Genomic DNA, 21,283 nt, shown 5'->3' with positions numbered 1-21,283 from the left:
GAGGTGGTATACGACGTATATTGACGTCCTGGGCTTATTCTTCCTACCCTACTTCAAAATCCCAGGCGTTAATAAAGGTGGTCTCTATACGTTTTCAGAAGCAGAGTCCCAAAAAGGTTTCAAAACACGGGCGCAACTCCACTGCCACGGAGAATTTGTACACGGACCATGATTTGTAGCAGCTTCCCCCATCTCTATGGTCCTGGTCATTTTCACGAATTCCTGTCAGAGTGAAGAGACTAACTCTGGCCCACCCAATATTTGCTTTGAAAAACCATCTCAATAAGACACCATCCTAGTTTCCCTTCAGTTTATTAAGAAAAACCATGAACAACTAAAATAAAAATTACTAATTTTTGCTTTGGTCTTTTAGCAAGGGTTTGGCTTCATCCCAAGGTCCTCTAATATTTTCTTTGTAAATTTGCCAATGAACAAAAAGCGTTGGGCAAATAAAATTTAAAAAAATTACTGTCAATGTGAAATAAAATGTGAAAATTAAAGAGATTGTTGTAGTGAACACTAAGGCAGGTACAAAAATTAAACAAATTGAAAGTATTTGCTTATTTTTGGACAAATTTAACGTCCATCGATGGTATACCGGGTTGACAGCAAAAAGTTCGGCAGCTAAAGTTAATAATTCAAAGGCTTTCAGAGTATTTGTGAGACGGGAAGCTAAACAAACAGCGGCAAACAAAATAGCATTTAGTGATAATGTGCTTGAAACGATAGCTGATGAAGCTCCGTAGTCCTGAAAATTGCAGGCAATTAGTGAATAAGGGAATATTAACTAACTAAATCTAAAAAAACCTACTTGGAAAGATAAATGAGCAAGTATCATTCCTGTAACCATTGCATATATTGTATCTGTGCTAATAGTTTCTGTAAGGTTTTTCAAAAGTGGAGAAAAACCATAGCCAAAAAGCAGGTAAACAGATATATCCCGTGCTCTGATCCATACATTGGTTTTTGCTTCATTTATAACAAATGAAACAAATAAAACGGCACACATTGCAAGGATAAAAATGACACTTCCAATTGTCACTAGCTTATGAATATCATCTCCTTTCTCTTGCAAATAGATATAGGCAACGATAAAGTAACAACTACAACTTAATTCATGAGTTAGTCTTCCTATGAAAATTAGAAAAGTGTTCAGTGATCAAACGTTTACTTTAATTTTTGGCACAAACCAAACCTGAGAAAACAAAAGTTTCCACTAAATTTATCTTCTGTCCATGTAAATCTTTTTTTAGATTAGAAAGAAATGTTTCGTCAACATAATTATCTTTCACCCCTTGCCTATCATACAAAATCTTTTTCCAGTTTCTTGCAGTTTCTATAAATAAAACGTTCTTATGTTATATCCATGCTATTTCAAGATTTGATTTTCCCACTAAAATTTAAAAGACATTATCATGCTCAGCCAACATGTTTGAGTCAAAATACTAAGGTAGAATTAATTTTTGGCTTTTTGGATTGAAAATAATTTGATAATTATCTCTAATTTTAGACAGTTGGTGTCTAAGGCCTTTGGCTGAGACCATAGCTCCTTACATGAAAAGGAGATTTGAGCATTAGAATGTTCACAGTCAGGGTTGGACATAAGGCACTAATCACGGCATTCTACTATTAAAATAAATGCTCTGACTACTAAAATTATTCGAAATCTGGGGCTCACTAGTCAATTTGACTAGTGAATAATTTACCTAAATATTAATAAATAATGGCGAATATGGCGTATCAGAAATTCATCATTCATCAATCCCATTTTATTTAAAAAAAATCACAACACTCTTGTAGAGCTTGTAGAAAATCAAGAGTCCAGAGAGTCCACTGCACCTCATACAAGTTCTGATTCAGAATCTCTATCTCAAATTAATGCGTCATTTGGTGATATTTATTTATTTATTCAAGAGAGAGCTGCTCAAAAAGCCAGAACTAGGCTTATATTAGAGCATCGGCAACAATGGCAGGACCAGGTACATAAAGACATATAAAAAAAATAACAGTAGATAGTAGAAATAAATTAACCCCACACATTGTATTGATTGGGAAAATACGGACTTATTAGACCAACCAAAAAACTATTACGAACGTAATACGCGTGAAACACTGGAGATTCTTAAAAAATTTAACAAAGTTATGAACAACGACCACGGTCCTTATGACCTTATCTCGACCCGGTTTGGAAATATATTTTTTAATTGAATATTTTTTGTTTGTGTTCATTTTTTGGATTGCATATATAGTAGGCGCGACTTCGATATTAACCTTCCATTATTCTCTTGCTAATGGAACGACGGTCGTTCCGAAACTAGTCGAGAATTTGTATATAATTTTTAAAGTGTATATAAAGACAAAAGTCAACACAGAAGCAGATAGCGGCAATTTCCGCCTGAAAAACGCTAGCATAAACACCAAGGCTTTCAAAGAAGCCGGTATTACTAGTAAGACAATACATACCCGAACCAGATCCAGAGCGGGTCTTAGACCCATCGGTAAACCAGACGATTTCTCCTCTGGCCCCGAGGGTACTATGGTTGGCCCACTCCGTACGGCTTGGATAATAAGTATTGAAAGACTTACTAAAATGCAGCTTCGTAGCCATCATATCAGAACCCATTAGGTAGACAGGTAACTGACATGAAATGTCCCGATAGATCTTGGTGTGGCTATTAACCCAAATATTCGCCTTCCACCAACCATTCTGGTTGAGCCTATAGGCTCCCATGGCAGCAGCTTCTTCTATAAAAAGATGAAGAGGAAGAATGTTCAGGATAATTTTTAGAGAAGCACTTGGGGCTGTTCTCATAGCTCCTGTGATGCTGACACAAGCCAGCCTTTGAAGGGTGCGCAGATCACTCTGCACAGTCTTAATTTGGACTCTTGGCCACCAGACCACTGCAGCATAAGAGAGCAATGGTCTGATGATCATGGTGTACAGCCAGAAGACCACTTTAGGGCTAAGACCCCTTACTTTACCCATAGTCGAACCTCCGCAGTAAGGCCCCCGACCCTTTTTATCCACGCGATAATTTCCGTGGTACCCTTTACCCCATAGTCGAACCTCCCCCCCCCCCCCAGTATGGCCTCCTCCCCCTTTTTCCCATGCGAGAATTATCGTGGCACCCTTTACCCCATAGTCGAACCTCCGCAGTAAGGCCCCAGACCGTTTTTATCCACGCGATAATTTCCATGGTACCCTTTACCCCATAGTCGAACCTCCCCCCCCCAGTATGGCCTCCTCCCCCTTTTTCCCATGCGAGAATTATCGTGGCACCCTTTACCCCATAGTCGAACCTCCGCAGTAAGGCCCCCGACCCTTTTTATCCACGCGATAATTTCCGTGGTACCCTTTACCCCATAGTCGAACCTCCCCCCCCCCAGTATGGCCTCCTCCCCCTTTTTCCCATGCGAGAATTATCGTGGCACCCTTTACCCCATAGTCGAACCTCCGCAGTAAGGCCCCCGACCCTTTTTATCCACGCGATAATTTCCGTGGTACCCTTTACCCCATAGTCGAACCTCCCCCCCCCCCCCAGTATGGCCTCCTCCCCCTTTTTCCCATGCGAGAATTATCGTGGCACCCTTTACCCCATAGTCGAACCTCCGCAGTAAGGCCCCCGACCCTTTTTATCCACGCGATAATTTCCGTGGTACCCTTTACCCCATAGTCGAACCTCCCCCCCCCAGTATGGCCTCCTCCCCCTTTTTCCCATGCGAGAATTATCGTGGCACCCTTTACCCCATAGTCGAACCTCCGCAGTAAGGCCCCCGACCCTTTTTATCCACGCGATAATTTCCGTGGTACCCTTTACCCCATAGTCGAACCTCCCCCCCCCCAGTATGGCCTCCTCCCCCTTTTTCCCATGCGAGAATTATCGTGGCACCCTTTACCCCATAGTCGAACCTCCGCAGTAAGGCCCCCGACCCTTTTTATCCACGCGATAATTTCCGTGGTACCCTTTACCCCATAGTCGAACCTCCCCCCCCCCCCCCAGTATGGCCTCCTCCCCCTTTTTCCCATGCGAGAATTATCGTGGCGCCCTTTACCCCATAGTCGAACCTCCGCAGTAAGGCCCCAGACCGTTTTTATCCACGCGATAATTTCCATGGTACCCTTTACCCCATAGTCGAACCTCTCCTCCCCCTTTTCCCCAGGGGATAATTTCCATGGTACTCTTTTCCCCCTTTTAAAATGTGATAATTACCGTAGTACCCCCTCCCCCCTTTTCCCATGTGATAAATACCGTGGTACCCCTCCCCCTTTTCCCATGTGATAATTACCTTGATACTCCCTCCCCCTTTTACCGTGTGATAATTACCGTGGTACCCCCCCCCCACCCTTTCCCCATGTGATAATGACCGTGGGACCCCCTCCCCTTTTGTCCCATGCGATAATTACCGTGGTACCCCCTCCCCCTTTGTCCCATGCGATAATAACCGTGGTGCCCCCCACCCTTTCCCCATGTGATAATAACCGCGGGACCCCCTCCCCCTTTGTCCCATGCGATAATAACCGTGGTACCCCCCCCCCCCCCCACCCTTTCCCCATGTGATAATAACCGTGGTACCCCCTCCCCCTTTGTCCCATGTGATAATTACCGTGGTACCCCCACCCTTTCCCCATGTGATAATAACCGCGGGACCCCCTCCCCCTTTGTCCCATGCGATAATAACCGTGGTACTCCCCTCCCCTTTCCCATGCGATAATTTCCGTTGTACCCCCTCCCCCCTTTTCTAATGTGATAGTTACCGTGGTACTCCCCTCCCCTTTTCCCATGCGAGAATTTCCTTGGTACCCCCTCCCCCCTTTTCTAATAATAATAATAATAATAAGGCTTTATTCGGATATCCAGTTCAGTCAGAGACTGATTTCCAACTGGGTCCAACAAACAATACAAATTGAAACATTACAGAAATCAACAAGTACACACGAAATCAATAATAGCGCGTTTAAATTCATTAAAAGACAATTTTTCGCGTAGGAGGTTTGGGGGAAGAGAGTTCCACAAGGAGATTCCCCTAGAACGCGGGCTCCGTTTACATATACCCTAGTAGCACAAACCTGGCGTTTTAGATTCGCGGAGTCCATATAGTGTAGGCGTCGTTTTTAAGTCCATATTTTTCGGTTGCCCGCCAGTTGATACGATTATATTTTTTAGCCGACGGTAAAACACCCGATTAGCCGCCACCTGCATATTTTAATTATAACGCAGATGCAGTTTTGAATATTTTCTGATATTTTAACTACTAAACGATTAAAGCGCAATAAGAAAAATTAATCGTCAAAAACTAAATATGTCTTATATTTATACAATCATAAATCAAATTAAAATTTAAAAATTTATAATTTACCGTCAGCTAAAAAATATAATCGTCTCAACTGGCTGGCAACCGAAAAATATGAAGTTAAAAACGACGCCGACACTATATGGACTCACAGTCGACTCTAAAACGCCAGGTTTGTGCTACTAGGGATGGACTCCGGACTTTAAAAGCATTTTATATTATTTGTTAACAAATACGTACTTTGCAGCCACAAATATTTAAAGGAATTTAGCTTTGAATTTTGCGAGTAACATCATATCCGTGTATAATCATCAGTACTCAATAGCCAACGCGACGGGCTCACCGTTTAAAAACCAATTAAGGATCCACAAAATAAATAAATTAGGATTTCTATGGTGGTCATTGTTTGAAACTGGGCACTTTCCTGAGGTATTTATGAAAAATCGTTATCACTTGGAAGTTTTTCTTCAGTCAAAAATTAATAGTTGTTAAAAGATCGAATTTTATTTTCGTTTTTTTTCTCGGTCGCTATTTCTAGACCTTGGGTATTTTGATCATTTCATGGGGGATTTAAGGGTATTTAAAAATTTTGAAAATTATCTACCATGAAATATAATTTCCCTTTTTGACAAAGTGTAACTAAGTTGGCCGTAAGTGGAAAACTGGTTTTATGTAGAGATCTTTTTAGGTTTTTTCTTTAGTAGTGGCTAACTTGTGGAAGGGGGCGGCAAACAGACGGGGGAGAGGCGGCACACAGGCGGTGGAGAGGCGGCACACAGGCGGTGGAGAGGCGGCACACAGGCGGTGGAGAGGCGGCAAACAGGCGGTGGAGAGGCGGCAAACAGGCGGGTTGTTTTAAATTCCCCAACAGCAAAACGGGTAGTGGCCCGAGCCAAAGAATATAAAGCCCCAGGAATGTAAGGATTGATATTATTGGCCGCGTGTTTTCGCCGAGCTAGAAACTTCCGGCAAAGCAAATCAGAGTAACCGGAAACGGTTAGCGCAACCCCGTCTCTCTTTACGAGAGGCGCAAAAGTTCCACTCCTGGGGCTTTATATTCTTTGCCCGAGCCGCCCGATAGGACATTTCGACTCCTAAAAGAGCAGTTGCTCAACACAGTCGGTGGACTCTTTGCCGACGGCCGACGGGCCACCACTTTTGTGCTACTAGGGTAGTGGCCGATAGAGTTTCTAGGTAAAAAGAAGCCACACTAGAGCGAGTAACATGGTCATGAACCGTTGAAACCGATTGAAAATGTGTGGTTATATAGGGCGGTACTTGATTATAATAAATTTTGAACATAAAGATTAATAGGTGGTACACATAACGTTGCTTTAAAGTCATCCACTTCAGGGTATCACGTGCAAGGGTTGCGGAAGACCGACGCTTCGCACCAACCACAGTTTTTGCAGCACGGTTTTGCAGTACTTGAAGAGGACGTAAATAACAATCAGAGGACGCATAGTAAAATATATCACCATAATCGAAAAGCGGCTGCACCAACGATTTAAAAATTGTGTTCAATAACTTCACATTTAAAGATGGCTTTAGCGAACGAATACACCACAGACGCTGATTAACCTTTTTCGAGACATAATCAACGTGGTTTGTAAAGGTGAGCCCCTCATCCGAGAATACGAAAGAGTATGGGTAGATCCAAACAACATAAAGACTGACTTGTTCTTCTGGAGTGATAAGTGCAAGTCACCATAAGCGCCATCAGGAATTCATACCTCGAACTTGGAATGGTTATCCGGCCGTATTCCCTATGGTAAGATCTCGGGGACCGTTTTCGGTGACGTGTATGAGAAAAAAAATCGCCCCCTCGCCCGCGTCTCCCCTCTTTAGGAATTTTACCCCGCGCAACTTCCCGTTTTTACAACTGTAGTTTTTTGTTGTACGACTCCCCGTCCATTTCGAAATTTAGGGTTAGGTTTGTAAAGATTATCTAGCAGACGACTATACTAGGTAACTAGGGGTACGTTCAGCAGCGCTCATCGGACTCACCGATTACATCGGTTTCCTACTGTACGCTTTTTCGCGTTTCCGGTTTTGACGTCACGATAGTCATCGGTTACTCACCGAAGTCATCGGCTGGAAGAGTCGGTTTTTCCGATGACTGACGTCATTACTGACGTAAAACTACTATAAAAGCTACGGCATTTTAAAAAACACCGATGACTGAATAAAAGCGTTCAGCAACTTCCAACGTCATTATGACGAAAAAGCTCATCGGTGGAAAATATAAATCCATCGGGTTTTTTCCGTTGACTGTTACTGAACGTACCCTGGGGGTCCAGGATATTTTTGGTAGGAGATTTTTAAGCCAATGAAAATCGTAAGAGAAAACACGTATGCTCCGACGTCAACATGATGAAAAAAACGGTCCCCTAGATAGAGACGGAAATCGGCCGAGATAACCATTCCAAGTTCAAAGTATGAATTCCTGGCGCCATCCATATTCAAAACGTCAGAATCGATTATTCGGATTAAATCATGCGGGGTATTTGATATAGAAAGAGTAGCGTCGTCATCAGCAAAGAGATGCGCTACACTATGATCCAGCTCCTGCGCTATATCATTAATATGTAGCGAAAACAGCAAGGGGCCAAGTATACTGCCCTGCGGAACCCCCACAGTAGAATCCGCTTGATCAGAAGACTGCCCGTCAACAGAAACAAATTGCTTCCTGCCAGTTAGATAGGATTCGAACCACGCAAGTGAGAGAGGTGAAAAGCCGAGATGCTCCAATTTGTTTAGTAATATTTTATGGTCCACAGAATCGAAGGCCTTAGCAACATCAAGGAAGACGACACCAACAAAAAGGCCATTGGATAAAGCATTTAAAATATCTTCGACAAGATTAAACACACAAGATATTGTAGAATGTTTTGGACGGAACCCCGATTGGAGGGCATACAGTAAATTATTGTCCGTCAAGTGTTGCACGACTTGAGATTGGGCTAGGCGTTCTGGAACTTTCGAGACGGAAGATAAAATAGCGAGCTGCCGATACATGTTGGGGTCCAATTTATCACCTTTACCCTTGTACAAGGTGCAGATACGAGCAATCTTCCAGTCAGTGGGAAAACACCCGGTAGAGAAACTCCGATTGATCAATTTAGTTAAAGGAACCACCAAGATAATCGCCGCCCCTTTAATTAGTTTAGACGGGATTCCATCCGATCCAGTCGCTTTATTGGGATAAATCTTTTTTAGCAATTCAAATACTTCCTGAACCGATACAGGTTCAAAGTTGAAAGAAAGATCTCGATTGGAATCCAATAAAGGTAGAACACTCGGCCAGGGTTTGATCGAAGTAAAATGCTCATTAAGCGCACACGCGATTTCGAAAGGATCGTCAAGAACGGAATCCGCAACTTTTAATTGAGTAAAAGAAGGCCGAGGAGTAGTGAGGTGTTTTTTAATAGATTTCCACAGAAGACGAGAATTACCCTGAGATTGCTCGACTTCACGCTTGATTTTAGAACTCTTGGATGACCGTAGTTGAGTGTTAACCGCATTTCTATAAAACCGATATTGAGCTTCGTGAAAAACAGCATTCGGGCCAGAGCGTCGAGATCTGTGAAGATCGCGGTGATGCGACAATTTGCGAGTTTCTGAGTTGAACCACGGAGGGTTATTGAGAGTACACCGTCGAGAAATAGGTGGCGCAAAATGATTCAAAGTATTAGTCAAGGAATTAAGAATAGACATCCACAAATCATCCACCGAACCGTCGGGTATAGTGGATAATGATAATGAGTCAGTAAGAGCATGGTCAAATGAATCCGCGTCGAAATTACGATAGGACCGAATTTGAATTATTTTGGAAATCCTCACAGGTTTTAAAGCCCGTCGAATACATAAAATTAAATCATGATCCAATAAGCCGAGGCGAACAACGGCGCTGTGACGTAAATATCATCGATAAGTGAGGCACTGGTCAAAGTTATGCGGGTCGGAGATTTGATAAGTTGCTGAAGTCCCGACGTGGCAGACTTTAGGAGTCTTCCTTTTAGCTTAAGAGGCTGCAAAACATCTAAGTTAAAGTCCCCCAATAAAATAAGGTCAGCATCCAGGCTAGAGATAGCTCGATCAACAGCGACACCAAGTTCTTCAAAGTAATTTGCCGAGGCATCAGTAGGTATATACACTATAGAGATAGTGATCGAACGAGTATGCTTTCGGAATAGATTACAAGTAAGTATCTCAAGGTTAGTGGCGGGCTCATTAACAGATGACATATGTAGAAAATCCTTATAATAGAGAGCAACTCCACCGCCTCGTCTACCTTGACGATCGCGACGAAAGAGAGAGTAGCCAGGAATATTAACCACAACATTGGGGATAGAGTCATCCAACCAAGTTTCGGTGATTCCAAGAACATCGATATCATAGTCGAGCAAGACTTGATGAAGAGAAAGGAGATGAGCACGAAGAGAACGAATGTTCAAGTGAGCTATTACCAGACCGCGCGGTAGCAGACGAGAAGAAGCATTAGTCAATAGCGGAGAGTAAATCATAGGCGTGGTGGTGATCGTTGGCGGGATAGTGATCGTTGGCGGGATGGTGATCGTTGGCGGGATGGTGATCGTTGGCGGGATGGTGATCGTTGACGGGGTGGTGCTCGTTGACGGGGTGGTGCTCGTTGACGGGGTGGTGCTCGTTGACGGGGTGGTGCTCGTTGACGGGGTGGTGATCGTTGACGGGGTGGTGATCGTTGACGGGGTGGTGATCGTTGACGGGGTGGTGATCGTTGACGGGGTGGTGATCGTTGACGGGGTGGTGATCGTTGACGGGGTGGTGATCGTTGACGGGGTGGTGATCGTTGGCGGGGTGGTGATCGTTGGCGGGGTGGTGATCGTTGGCGGGGTGGTGATCGTTAGCGGGGTGGTGATCGTTAGCGGGGTGGTGATCGTTGGCGGGGTGGTGATCGTTGGCGGAGTGGTGATCGCTGGCGCGGTAGTGAATGTCGGTGGGAAGATAATAATTGGCGAAAGGTTGATCATTGGTGGGGTGTTGACCGTCAAAATTAAAAAGTTGGACCGCGTAACGGTTGACAGCTTTCGCGTCTTGGTCTGCCATTTTGAAAAAAAATCTAAAACGAACACGCAAAAATTTGCTCCGATCTCGATCTCGATCTCGATCCGTTGATCTGTCGAAATCAGCAGATCGGTTTTAGGCGATCTCGGAGCTCCCGGGATCGGGAAAAGGAACACGCGAAACTTGATCGGAGCAGATCCGAGCACGCAAATGGAACATAAAATATTCATCAGAGCGATCTGGAGCGCTTGAGCAGTCAAATGGAAAACGCTATAAGTTATTGACCTTTCCGCAGGCCGTAGTCTTTAGACACCATCTGTTGGTGACTTTTAGTATAATTTTTAGGCAGGAGACAATGGCTCTCGCGACGATAGCTTTCTTACCGATAGATAGAGCCTTATAAGGATAGCCTGCAAAAATTACGCTTTTCTGCTAGCTGTCACCTCCGTATTCACTCCCTTGGAAATATTTTATCTAGACCTTTATATACGTTTCCTATATCTATGAATTTGACCGAGTGAGAATGCGTATAGTCTATTATAGCGTTTTCCATTTGACTGCTCTCAAGTGCTCTATATCGCTCTTATCAACATTTTATGTTCCATTTTCTCCGATCAAGTTTCTCGTGTTCCATTTCCTGCTCTCGGGTGCTCCGAGATCGCCCAAAACCGATCTGCTGATTTCGACAGATCAACGGATCGAGATCGAGATCGGAGCAAATTTTTTCGTGTTCCTTTTAGATTTTTTTGGCCAAATAGGCAGACCAAGTCGCGAAAATTCAAATTACTAGCAGACGAAAAACAACAAAGCGCGGAAATATTTTAATGGAATGTTCCATTTGCGGTTTTACTCTAGTCGATTGGGGCGAGATCTATGACGTCAGAGACAGACTCAGAGCGAATCTCGAGCAATCAAATGGAAAACGCTATCAGTCTTTGTGTCCGAGCCTGTTGACAGCACTGCTGCTAACAGCCAAGAATAGGCCAGACAGGGCCCATAAAACGAAACAAAATCTTCAATATCCAAAAATCATGGTTTATCTACATTTTCCTCAACAATATACAGAAGAAGAAGAAATGCTTCAAAAAAAATATCAAAAATTAAAACGAAAGGTAAAATTATTACTCGCAGAAAAACCAAATATGCTTTAAGCCTTTGTCATAGTGTAAGGTTCCCGGCTTAGGAAGGCTTGTAGTTGCAAATATAAACATATCTTTAGGAGTTACGACAGTTATAAAATAACTTTTGTACAAAGCTTACCTGAACGTGTTTTCATTTTCATTCAAAGTTCAATGTAAATTAATTAAAAATTGTTCCTTTAAGCATTCAGACAAACTACTTGGTACTTAACATTTACACCACCTAGTGACTGGTTCTTGAACAAAAAAAATAATAATTAAACTTAACAATTTCAAATACTTCTTATTTATTTAGAAAAAAGCCCTTCAGCTGCTCAAGGCTCCAAAACTGGAGCCACCACCTATACAAAATACTTTGAAATCAAGTAAAATAATGTGAAAAAACTTTTTGTGCAATGTTTTCTTACAAATTTAAAATTCTTGTTCTTATCAGGCTCTGAAGCTAAACAAGATGCCAAAGAAGTTGCCAAAAAGCTCCTTAAATCTGGTGTAATTAAAAAATCTGAATTTTTTCATTGTAGGATTATACCTTAAAAACATTTAATAGGCAATCCACGCCATTAAAGTAGAAAATAAGGAACGTCAAGGTTTTAAACGTCCTCAAACTTTGGAAAGGAGAAGAAGCGGACCTGATAAACCAGCCTTGACAGGATACCATCCTTTCACTGCAAGTCATCCTGTTGAACCAGAATATACTGAACAACCCTTGAATGTAATCTATAAATTTTAATATGGGAAGATAATGGTTAAATAATTTCCATGTTAATGTAGGCTAGTAGTAGTAATCGTCCAACAGTGAAGAGTCTTTATGAAAGTTTTGTTAGTGGCTCTAAATTTGATGACCGTGAGAGGGATGGCCCACCACCAAAACGTGAAAAACCGAGACAAGGAAACACTGTTTATGTACATGGATGTGGAGTTACGGAGGAGATATTGAGAAACGCTTTTATACCTATTGGAAAAATTATAAATATTACTATGGAAATTAAGAAAAAGTAATTGAATTTGATTTAAAAACATCAAAGATTATTTTTCTAATGTTTTAGTATATAAAATTTAGTTGTGGATTTGTAACTTTTGAAAGTATGGATTGCGCAGATAAAGCAATTGTGGAAGTATGATTTCTTAAGTGAAATGTTAAATATGCTGGGGTTAAAATAGTGCTTTCTTTAGATGAATGGAGCTGTTCTATCAGGCATACAAGTTAACGTCTCATTGGCCAGAAATCAACCTGCCATAGCCTCACCATCATTTTATCAAAATAATGGTAAATAAAGTCATGGGTTCACAGCATTACAATTATTGATTACATTTTAACCAAAATCTATTTAAGCTAATAAAAAAGATGGAGGACATAAGGAGAAAAGGACATTGGTCATTTACGATGAAGATTTATTTTAACCCATATTTTTGTGTAAAGTAAATTATCACAGGGAGTTAAAATTTAAAAGGTTTTTTTATTAAAAAAATTTGTTTTTAATTAAAGTATTTTTGAAATACAACCATTATATTAGTTTCTTTCAAAACACAGGCCTTAATTAAATAAAACTATGACAAACAACCCATCAAGTTTGGCGTTTTTGTTACAGTCTTAAGTATGGAGTATTTAAAATGGGGATAGCTTATGGCACAAAATTACAATGATTTGAAATTTAATGTTATATTCCAAGATGGATTTTGGCTTGGTACGTAAATAATACTTTTTTTCCTTTGGCATTTGGTAGCCTACAAAAATTCCTATTTGTTTATATTTAGAGTTTTAGACCACTTCATATCCAAATTTAGAATTTAAATTAGTTAAGGTGTTTTACATAAACTTCTGGATCCTGTCTATTCAAACAACTGTTGTTTATAGTTATTTTGTTATGTTTTTAAAGCCGCTGAGATTACAATGTTTTTACTGGCAAAGAACCAGAAAATTTCACAAGCTACGACTTAAAAAAGCAAAGTTGCTCGTAAAAGGTTTCAGAAGCATTGCACCTTGGTAAATACCTACAAAAATTAGACCCAAATGATGAAACAAATCACAAAGTTACGTTCAAATATACCCATATATCCCCTTAGTGCATAATTTCATGAAGAATATTTTGTAATATTTCATTTAGGATAAAAGTACTATAAAGAATACATTCTCACATAATTTTTAGGGCCAATTAGAAACCCCATTCTATCATCGATATAAAACAATCCCAAAATAAATTAATTGAAAATAATTATACTCCCATTACTAAATATTTTAAAGACCCTTCGTAAGAAATGATCAGGAATGTTGTACCACCTTGACTCAAAATATAATTCTCCTCTTTTTGCCTCGTAGTACAAATTCATTATTTTTTTGTATTATGGGTTAAGTTTAAAGGCACAATTTTTTACGTTTTCTTATATGATATCACAATGTAAAAGGCTAAATTATTTCAACAGGAGATACACAATAGACAGTATAGAGAAAGAGAACCTAATCTTAGTCCATTTCCGTCACCTCACATTTTCACAAATTAATTATGGCTAGTTTTCTTAAATACAATAATTTATATTTTACATTCTCACTGAAAACTAAACCATACCAATTTCCCTTCCACATAAAATATTATATATACTGTCGCTGTCATGTATAAAGATTATATACAAACAAAACCAATTGAGGTATTAGCTCCAACAGAAAATGAACTAATTTAAATTATAAGGATTGGTTATTCCTTAGTAAAGAGCACTTTAATAGACAACCGAATTTGATTTCCTAAACCACTTTTTCCAGTATTTCACAAAATGTAATTAACCCTCCGTATAAAAGTAGGGTTACAATGAAAAACGAGATTTTCCTAATTGAACAGTAACTTCAAATAAATATAATGTAAACTGTACTTTAAATGTTTTTTTATAAAATGAAATTCGAAATGACTAAAGTTTAAAATCAATTCGAGTGATCTAGTGATATGAAATAAAATATATAAATTAAGAGCTATTAATGTGTAGATATGAACTATCTTGTTCTCATTCACAAAATGAGGTAATGGTTTAGTGACAAATGAAATGTTAAGGGACGGGTTATGATTTTTGGAACACTTAAAATGGTCTTTGAATATAAGTAAAAAATAGATATGTGGCACCAATCCACGTTAAAATCAGACGTAGGTTTACAACAAATTTTTCTAAATGCCTTAAAACAATCAACAGACGCTTAAAATATCTATAAACGTTGCCGCGATTAACGAGAAATTGTGTCAGCTTCGATAATAGCGAGAAAAGTTAGTGTCAGATGGCCCGCTTCTCGAGTCATTTCCCTTTGAATTATTTTTATCAGACATACTCATTCTTGATAAATCTCGAAGCACTTGCGAAACTGAACTTTCTTGGTCACTAGCCGTACTATTACTACTTTTAGGTGATTTACTTGTTGATTGGCTAAATTGTCTCGGTAGTGAGGAAGAAGGAATTTGAGGTGACCAAGTAAGAATATCATTAGTGGTAAGCCTACTCAGATTATTGCTGGTGGAAGGTCCTGCTTGAGAGGTAGAAGTATCCGCCCACAGTCTAGTTGATTCCTTGCTCGAACCAAACATGGATAACTGTTCCAGAGGTTTCGATGTTCTGGATTTTTGTGGTGGAGGGTTTAATTTGGGTAGTGCTGCTATCGTCCCAGCTAACAAACTAGATGATGTGTTAATAGTAACAGCAGAAGATGTTGAAAGGTTGTAAGAACAAGGAGAGTCTGAAGATGTTTTGGAACCTAAAATACCAACAGCACTTTCACTGATGCCAGTAGACCCAAAGCTTCTATTGGCTTGTTGCTGATTACCTAACAGTCCTTGGAAGATATTTTCAAAGTTCGACGGAGTTCCCGAGCCACTCAAACTGGTATTACTGTATCCTGAAGGTTGAAGCGTAGGGCTACTAGGTAGTGACAAACCACCCAAAAGCTGAGATATACTGCTAGATTGGTCCTGTTGTTGGTTGCTAACTCTACCGCTGCTAGCCGAACTAGGAGATCGAACTATTGCTGTTCGCTTTAATAAGGCTTCTGCGGAAGAGCTTGGATAGTTGGCACTGTTCGATCTCCCTAAAGATATTGATGGTGAGGTATGTCCCGGAGCTTGTGGCTGAAGAGAAGGTGGTTGCTCCATTTGCAAAAATTCAGGCATATAGAGTTGCCCTGAGGAGTGACTTGAAGCAGCTACATTTTGAGCCTGCAACGAAAAACCTATTTACTCTTGGATTGTAAGGCGAAAAACGTTACGGTGAACACCAACCATAGATATTGGCGGCATATCAGATGTGGTTCCTACTTTATTTTCTAAATCTTGAATGTGTTTTACCAAAACTCTGATATGATCTAGAAGTTCCTTATTATGTTGCAACAATTGAGTATTTTGGGACTTGCGTAAAGAAGGAATACGACTAGAAATTACTAAACGAAAAAAAATAGAAAGTAACTGAATATACTTGGGCTTCGACTCTTGCTGCTGTTTCCGCCGAGAGTTGATCTTTTAACAGTTGAAGTTGAGAAGCTGTTGACTGCATTTGCTGGGATTGTTGTTCGAGTTGTTCCTTCAATAATTGGACTTGATGGTAGACAGCCAATGGCGTTCCTTCTGGTAAAGAACTTCCACTGTTACCAGAATCACCTTCACTCAATAAAGAATGAGGTGAGGAAAGCTTTTCCCTCTCCTAAAAAAAGACGTTTCTTGTACCAAATAATGAAAGCAATAAAATTGAGAGCACCCAAAATCGTTTTACTTTAGAAATCACAGATTTTTCAGCTTTAGCAGACCTTGAATTTGGGGAAATGTTGGTTATGGAATCTGACGGATTACCAGAGGTATTGTCTTTTTCAATAGCCCCACCACCTCCAACATGCCCTACTTTCACCATTTTCAAATTGTAAGACACCATTAGCTTGAGAAAGGTTATCCGTTCAAGAAAATAACTCAGAAATACCTTTTTGAATAAATTCCGCACTAATATCGTGGGCTTTTTCAATAGGACTATCTTCATCACCTTGACTACTTGGTAATGGTGTACCAGTACTACTAGCTGCCTGTGTTAAACTCAGTTTATGGCATACTTCAAAAGCTTGTCCAACGGTCCTCACAATTCTCATAGCCTGACTCTAGATGAGAAATTCATAAGATTTATCAGAATAACAAATTAAATCACTGATCAAAATGAAAGTTAAACATCTTCCTGTAAAAGGCACAAGAGTGCAATGCAAAATACAAAAATTATATCATAATAACAATTATAAAAACCCTTAAATTTTTTACCTCCAACTCTAGATCATCGAGACTACAACTGGAATCGCTATCCCTTCTCTCTAAATTAAAAGTTACCTCCCTAACACCACCTTTTTTCTGAGAATATATTTTTTTAAGAGCACCAGGATAAATCAAAACCGCACTTTTTGGTTTAGATTCATCAACTTCCGATTGATTGGTACTACTAGCCTTAGGTTTCTCCTCCACTTCAGGCTCTCTGAATGATAATTTCTTTTTGGACTTGTCTCCATCTTTTGAATCTTTACCCAGTCGCAAACCGAGTTGTCTCCTCATAATCAAAAGTGGAAAGTGGATCCAACTTTGGTACGGTACGTCAAAACAGTGAGGTATACGCAAACCACAGATTACAAGGTTTATTTCTAAACCGTCTAAATATATTTTAGGCAAGGTTGTAAACCAAATTCGAAACTTCATAACCACCCAAATAGGTTCAAATCCCAGGAACATCTTCGTTGAAAATCATAATATTCAAAATTAAAGTTCAAAGTGCAATGCGTAAAAACCCGTAATACAACTTTAAGAGGGTATCGCTGGGATAAATTCCATAGATTATAGACAAAAACCTCCAAATGAACGACAACTCCTATAGTTTGGAAGTCTTAAGCGTGATGTGATAATAAACCATTTGTAAAGGAGACTATAAAGTCTAGAAAGAACTCCGGCACCAACACGAAAGAAGAGGAGTATATTCTCAAAGCATTTTCTCTCTGAGAAAAATCTATGAATAGAAAGGGACCATACAAGAGGGAGACTTAAAATAGAAATTTCTTGATTGGCCTTTCTTCCCTAGCTCTTCTCAACTCAATATGCCAGGGGAGGAGATAAAAAAAACTTCTTATAAAAACAAACAGGAAAAACTTTTTATGTTCAAAGAAGTTTACTAAAGGCTCTGCCGACTCTTTCCTCAAATTTAAGTTACTTTAAAAGTTGGAAATCTCAAAATGTATTTACTATCTCTAGTGAACATCAAATGCATTATTAAAAGAAATACTTGCTGTAGAGACTTCAAAGATTCAATGAGTCTTAAAAATATTGCGAATATTATTTTTTATAATGGTAATTTTATCAGTGCAAAAACAATTGTTCCCAATCTATAATGATTGCCCCTTTAAATCAAGGGGTAGTATCCATCTCCATATTCACAGATTGTTAAAGAGAGTACCAATTTTTCACTATGACCCACATAAATAGGATCAAACTAAAAATTATTTGACACAGCAAAATTATGACTTAACAAATTTAAATATCTCATAGGTAAGTTGAAAGAAATCAGGTTTACTGAACCTTGCTTGTAAAGTGAATAACCAAAGTTTAAAAGAACAGACTGCTTTAAAAAAATTCAGACATAGCAAACTTCAAATTTAAAAGAGTACCAAATAAAACGAAGCCTCAAAGAAAACAAGCATATCGACGATTGCAAAATGTCACAGTCTTCAGTTAAAGCATATAATCCAGGAGAAAGAAAAAGTTTTCAAAGTGGTACGGCACAGACATTTGAAATTGAAATGAAAGGAGATGCTTAAAAGGTGGGCTACGAATGTCATCACTCTAACATGTTAAAAAACCAGGAGGGAGGTCTTTCTTTTCCAAACTATCGAAGGAAGAGCGTTCCTGGGCTAGTTGACAAGCATACATGCCTCACAAACAGAATGAAAAGATGAGTGAGGGAAGAAATAAAACTTTTCTCTGGCTAAGTGCCAAACATTACGGTCATCAACTCAAAACTCCAAAACAAATGGATAACAAACCCAAACCCCTAAATGCATATTTTATATTAATTCAAATTGAATAGTAAATCAAAAGGCAATATTGTAATTGTGACTATGAAAATAAATTGATTTGGTATTTATAAATGAATTGCCTATTTCATTTTATAACAATTATTATTTAACAAATGTCTAGCCTGTACCAAGTATTCATTGAAAGGTGACATTTTTTGAGCAGTTAGAAATAACATTTTTATTCCTTCTCAAAGTTAGGCATTGTTTCAGCTTTCAACTTGTAAAACTAAACTACACATGATGAATACAATTCAAACATCCTTTATTAAAGAACCCAAGTTTATTATAATTATTATTTTAGCATATAACTTAATGAGTGTCAGTGAAAGTTAGCTTAGAAAACGGGGAAATTATTAAGATCTAAACAGTGACAATATACCAAATAAATATCCCAGGGTGAAACATTGGAAATCTTCCAAAATATTTCCTTATATCTAAAAAAGGAAAACCACAAAGATTTAGAGGGGACAATAATAAAGATAAATAATATTATTTCTAGAAGCATCGCAAATGCAACCTAATGAGAAAAATATTGATCATATTCTTTCTTAAAATCTGTCTTGGAAAAATTAATGAAAAGATTGAAATATTTTTATAAGATTTCTTAAAATATAAAGGAAATATTTTTGGAAGATTTCTTAAAAAATAAGGCCAAGTTTTCCTCAAGGTAATTTAAAAAAGGTCATAGTTCCTTGAAAACTTTTAACCCTGATTTATCAAACTGTACCCTAGCACTAAACTTCAAAAAAATAATTAGAATTAATCTGAACGGCCCAGTTCTTTGCTATAATTGCGCATAATTCTTTCCATCTGATTTGAGAACAGACTAATTCAATCTTTTTTTGTCTTCTGGAAAGCGATCCCTATCACTAGCGGCATTTTTTCAGAGGCTGAAGAAAAACTGCAAAGAAGTAGGGGCCAAAAGGGGGAGGGAGAAAGTCTCAAAGTGGAGCCAGGTTGCAAAAACTATTTATAGCTACTCTGAAAAGACAATGGGACTTTTCTTATTTGGGAAATTATCTATAGATATCTTTTGACAAATGAGCAAAATTACCGGTAGTGATGGGGAGGGGGGAAGAGAGGGCGTAAAGTAATCTGCAGGCACTTTTTAAGCCAGAGACAGTAGAGAAATTCCTAAGTATTTGCAGCATTTGCCAGAGTGAAAGATTGTCTAGCCCAGTTGCAACACTTAAGCCATTTACCTCATTTCAAAAATACAGAAACGCACCATATATCTCTCGATTATCAAAATTTCTTTAGCAAAATTATGCTTATTTGAATTTTTAGGCGGTGTCTAAACTCATGTAGAAAAACAAAGTTAGGCAGACAGAATAACTTTATCCTCTCTTCATTCATCACTAGCTACAACAAGCCAACGTTAAAAAACCCCTACAATCTCAAGAATGTCATTTAATTACACGTAATTAACTTATAAAGTACGTTTAAATGAAATTAAATTAGCACTCTTACTTTTTTGCTGGACTTGAAGACATTACACTTGAAAACATTGCTTCCTCCATCCCGAGCTATATAACTGAAAATCTTCAGGTCTTGAGAATCGTGAGAAACGTAAAATATCCTGAAAATAAGTTTCATATATGGCCAAAAACTTAAATGGAAATATATTTATATATTTACCTATATATGGGGTGAGTCATAATTAAGAATCTATCATCATATTGCCACTGATTTTTCTGAAAGAGGTGCAGGAATTAGTAATGGTATAAACTAAGGCATTGGCTTATATTACTTTCTTCTTTTTCCTGAGTAAAACTTTAACACCTTCAACGGATATTGTTATTGTTACTTTTTTCTTCTTTATGGATTTTGCCTTAAATTCATACTAGGAAAGATACTTTGCCTTAAAAAATGATATAAATATAAACCTTTTTAAATAATTACCCGTATTCTCCGCATAGCAGCTACTATTTCTACCCTACTGCTAGGCCTCGGAACATCCAAAGTTCCAATATACTAAAAAAAACAACATTATTCAGATTTTTAATGAGTTACAGGTTTATTTAATTCGATAAAATTTTTTATGTACCTTAGCATGAAAGTTAATGCCATGTTGAAAAGCTTCTTCACTATGAAGGGGTATACGACTGTCATACGCATCATCGTTGACTAAATTATACTGCTTTTTAGACGGCATTATTCATTGAAGGCACTTAGAAATCGAAGATTCTTGGGTTTTGGAACATAGAACATCGCAGTGTTCTCTATTACCGAAACTATTTGTGCGTAATTACTATTATGGCCTTTTGCATTGCTAAAACATGTTGTTTCATTTAGACACTTTAGTTTTTGTTACTGAGTGTTTCTTATTTTTAGATCTACCGCGGCGACCCATAATGGATGGTTAGGGTCGGTCCTGGGGGAGGGATGAATTTTGAACACTCTTTAGCTAAGCCTAATGGTAACTACAATCGAAAATAACTTAACTTACGTAATGCATACGAAAATAAATTTCGCAAAACGATATCAGTTGGAACCCTAAATACTTGTTGCGAAAAAACCGTTCTAATTCAGGTGGTAAAAACAATTTTGATAACCGATTGGCTCGGACCTAAGCCTTCGCGGCTTCTGAAATACACTTTATAAGAACAAAATAAAAGGAAACGCGCGAAGCCGATAGTTCCGGAAATTTTCCTAGAAATTTCCGTTCTTACACCAAACTCTTCAAAATCTGCGCAGTTACCTCAGATTGGAGCGAAGGATTTCTTAGAATGAGTTAGAATCTGGCAGATTA

At 38.8% G+C, this 21,283-nt stretch overlaps 3 protein-coding genes across 5 annotated transcripts; 1 reads left to right on the top strand and 2 right to left on the bottom strand.

The window, feature by feature from the left end:
• Window positions 1-307: 307 nt before the first annotated feature.
• PIG-C (phosphatidylinositol glycan anchor biosynthesis class C) lies at window positions 308-11,715 on the bottom strand. The gene is made up of 4 exons (XM_090173501.1): window positions 11,599-11,715; window positions 1,196-1,336; window positions 812-1,131; window positions 308-748 (listed from the first exon to the last, which is right to left on the bottom strand). The coding sequence occupies exons 1-4, from the start codon at window positions 11,618-11,620 to the stop codon at window positions 350-352; spliced, it is 882 nt and encodes a 293-aa protein (XP_090029627.1). The 5' UTR covers window positions 11,621-11,715; the 3' UTR covers window positions 308-349.
• Window positions 5,663-12,979, top strand: Nelf-E (negative elongation factor E). The gene is made up of 9 exons (XM_090173502.1): window positions 5,663-5,721; window positions 11,194-11,450; window positions 11,773-11,842; window positions 11,911-11,966; window positions 12,025-12,189; window positions 12,249-12,472; window positions 12,538-12,592; window positions 12,651-12,744; window positions 12,811-12,979. The coding sequence occupies exons 2-9, from the start codon at window positions 11,370-11,372 to the stop codon at window positions 12,876-12,878; spliced, it is 813 nt and encodes a 270-aa protein (XP_090029628.1). The 5' UTR covers window positions 5,663-5,721; window positions 11,194-11,369; the 3' UTR covers window positions 12,879-12,979.
• Window positions 12,928-21,221, bottom strand: LOC149948471 (carboxyl-terminal PDZ ligand of neuronal nitric oxide synthase protein-like). 3 transcript variants are annotated; one of them, XM_090173500.1, is made up of 11 exons: window positions 20,579-21,221; window positions 20,434-20,505; window positions 20,282-20,374; window positions 20,170-20,225; window positions 20,002-20,110; window positions 16,413-16,584; window positions 16,212-16,336; window positions 15,918-16,142; window positions 15,725-15,850; window positions 15,274-15,661; window positions 12,928-15,204 (listed from the first exon to the last, which is right to left on the bottom strand). In XM_090173500.1, the coding sequence occupies exons 1-11, from the start codon at window positions 20,684-20,686 to the stop codon at window positions 14,699-14,701; spliced, it is 1,980 nt and encodes a 659-aa protein (XP_090029626.1). In that variant the 5' UTR covers window positions 20,687-21,221; the 3' UTR covers window positions 12,928-14,698. The 3 variants fall into 3 exon arrangements, with proteins under 3 accessions (XP_090029626.1, XP_090029624.1, XP_090029625.1); XM_090173498.1 differs by having other exon boundaries at window positions 12,929-15,661; window positions 20,579-21,220; XM_090173499.1 differs by having other exon boundaries at window positions 12,929-15,661; window positions 16,212-16,333; window positions 20,579-21,220.
• Window positions 21,222-21,283: the final 62 nt, after the last annotated feature.

Source organism: Leiobunum rupestre, chromosome 4 (assembly GCF_980474605.1).
Source record: "Leiobunum rupestre chromosome 4, qqLeiRupe1.1.hap1, whole genome shotgun sequence".
NCBI lineage: Eukaryota > Metazoa > Arthropoda > Arachnida > Opiliones > Sclerosomatidae > Leiobunum > Leiobunum rupestre.
The sequence above is the reverse complement of the archived record's forward strand: the minus strand, read 5'-3'. Positions and strand labels throughout refer to the sequence as shown.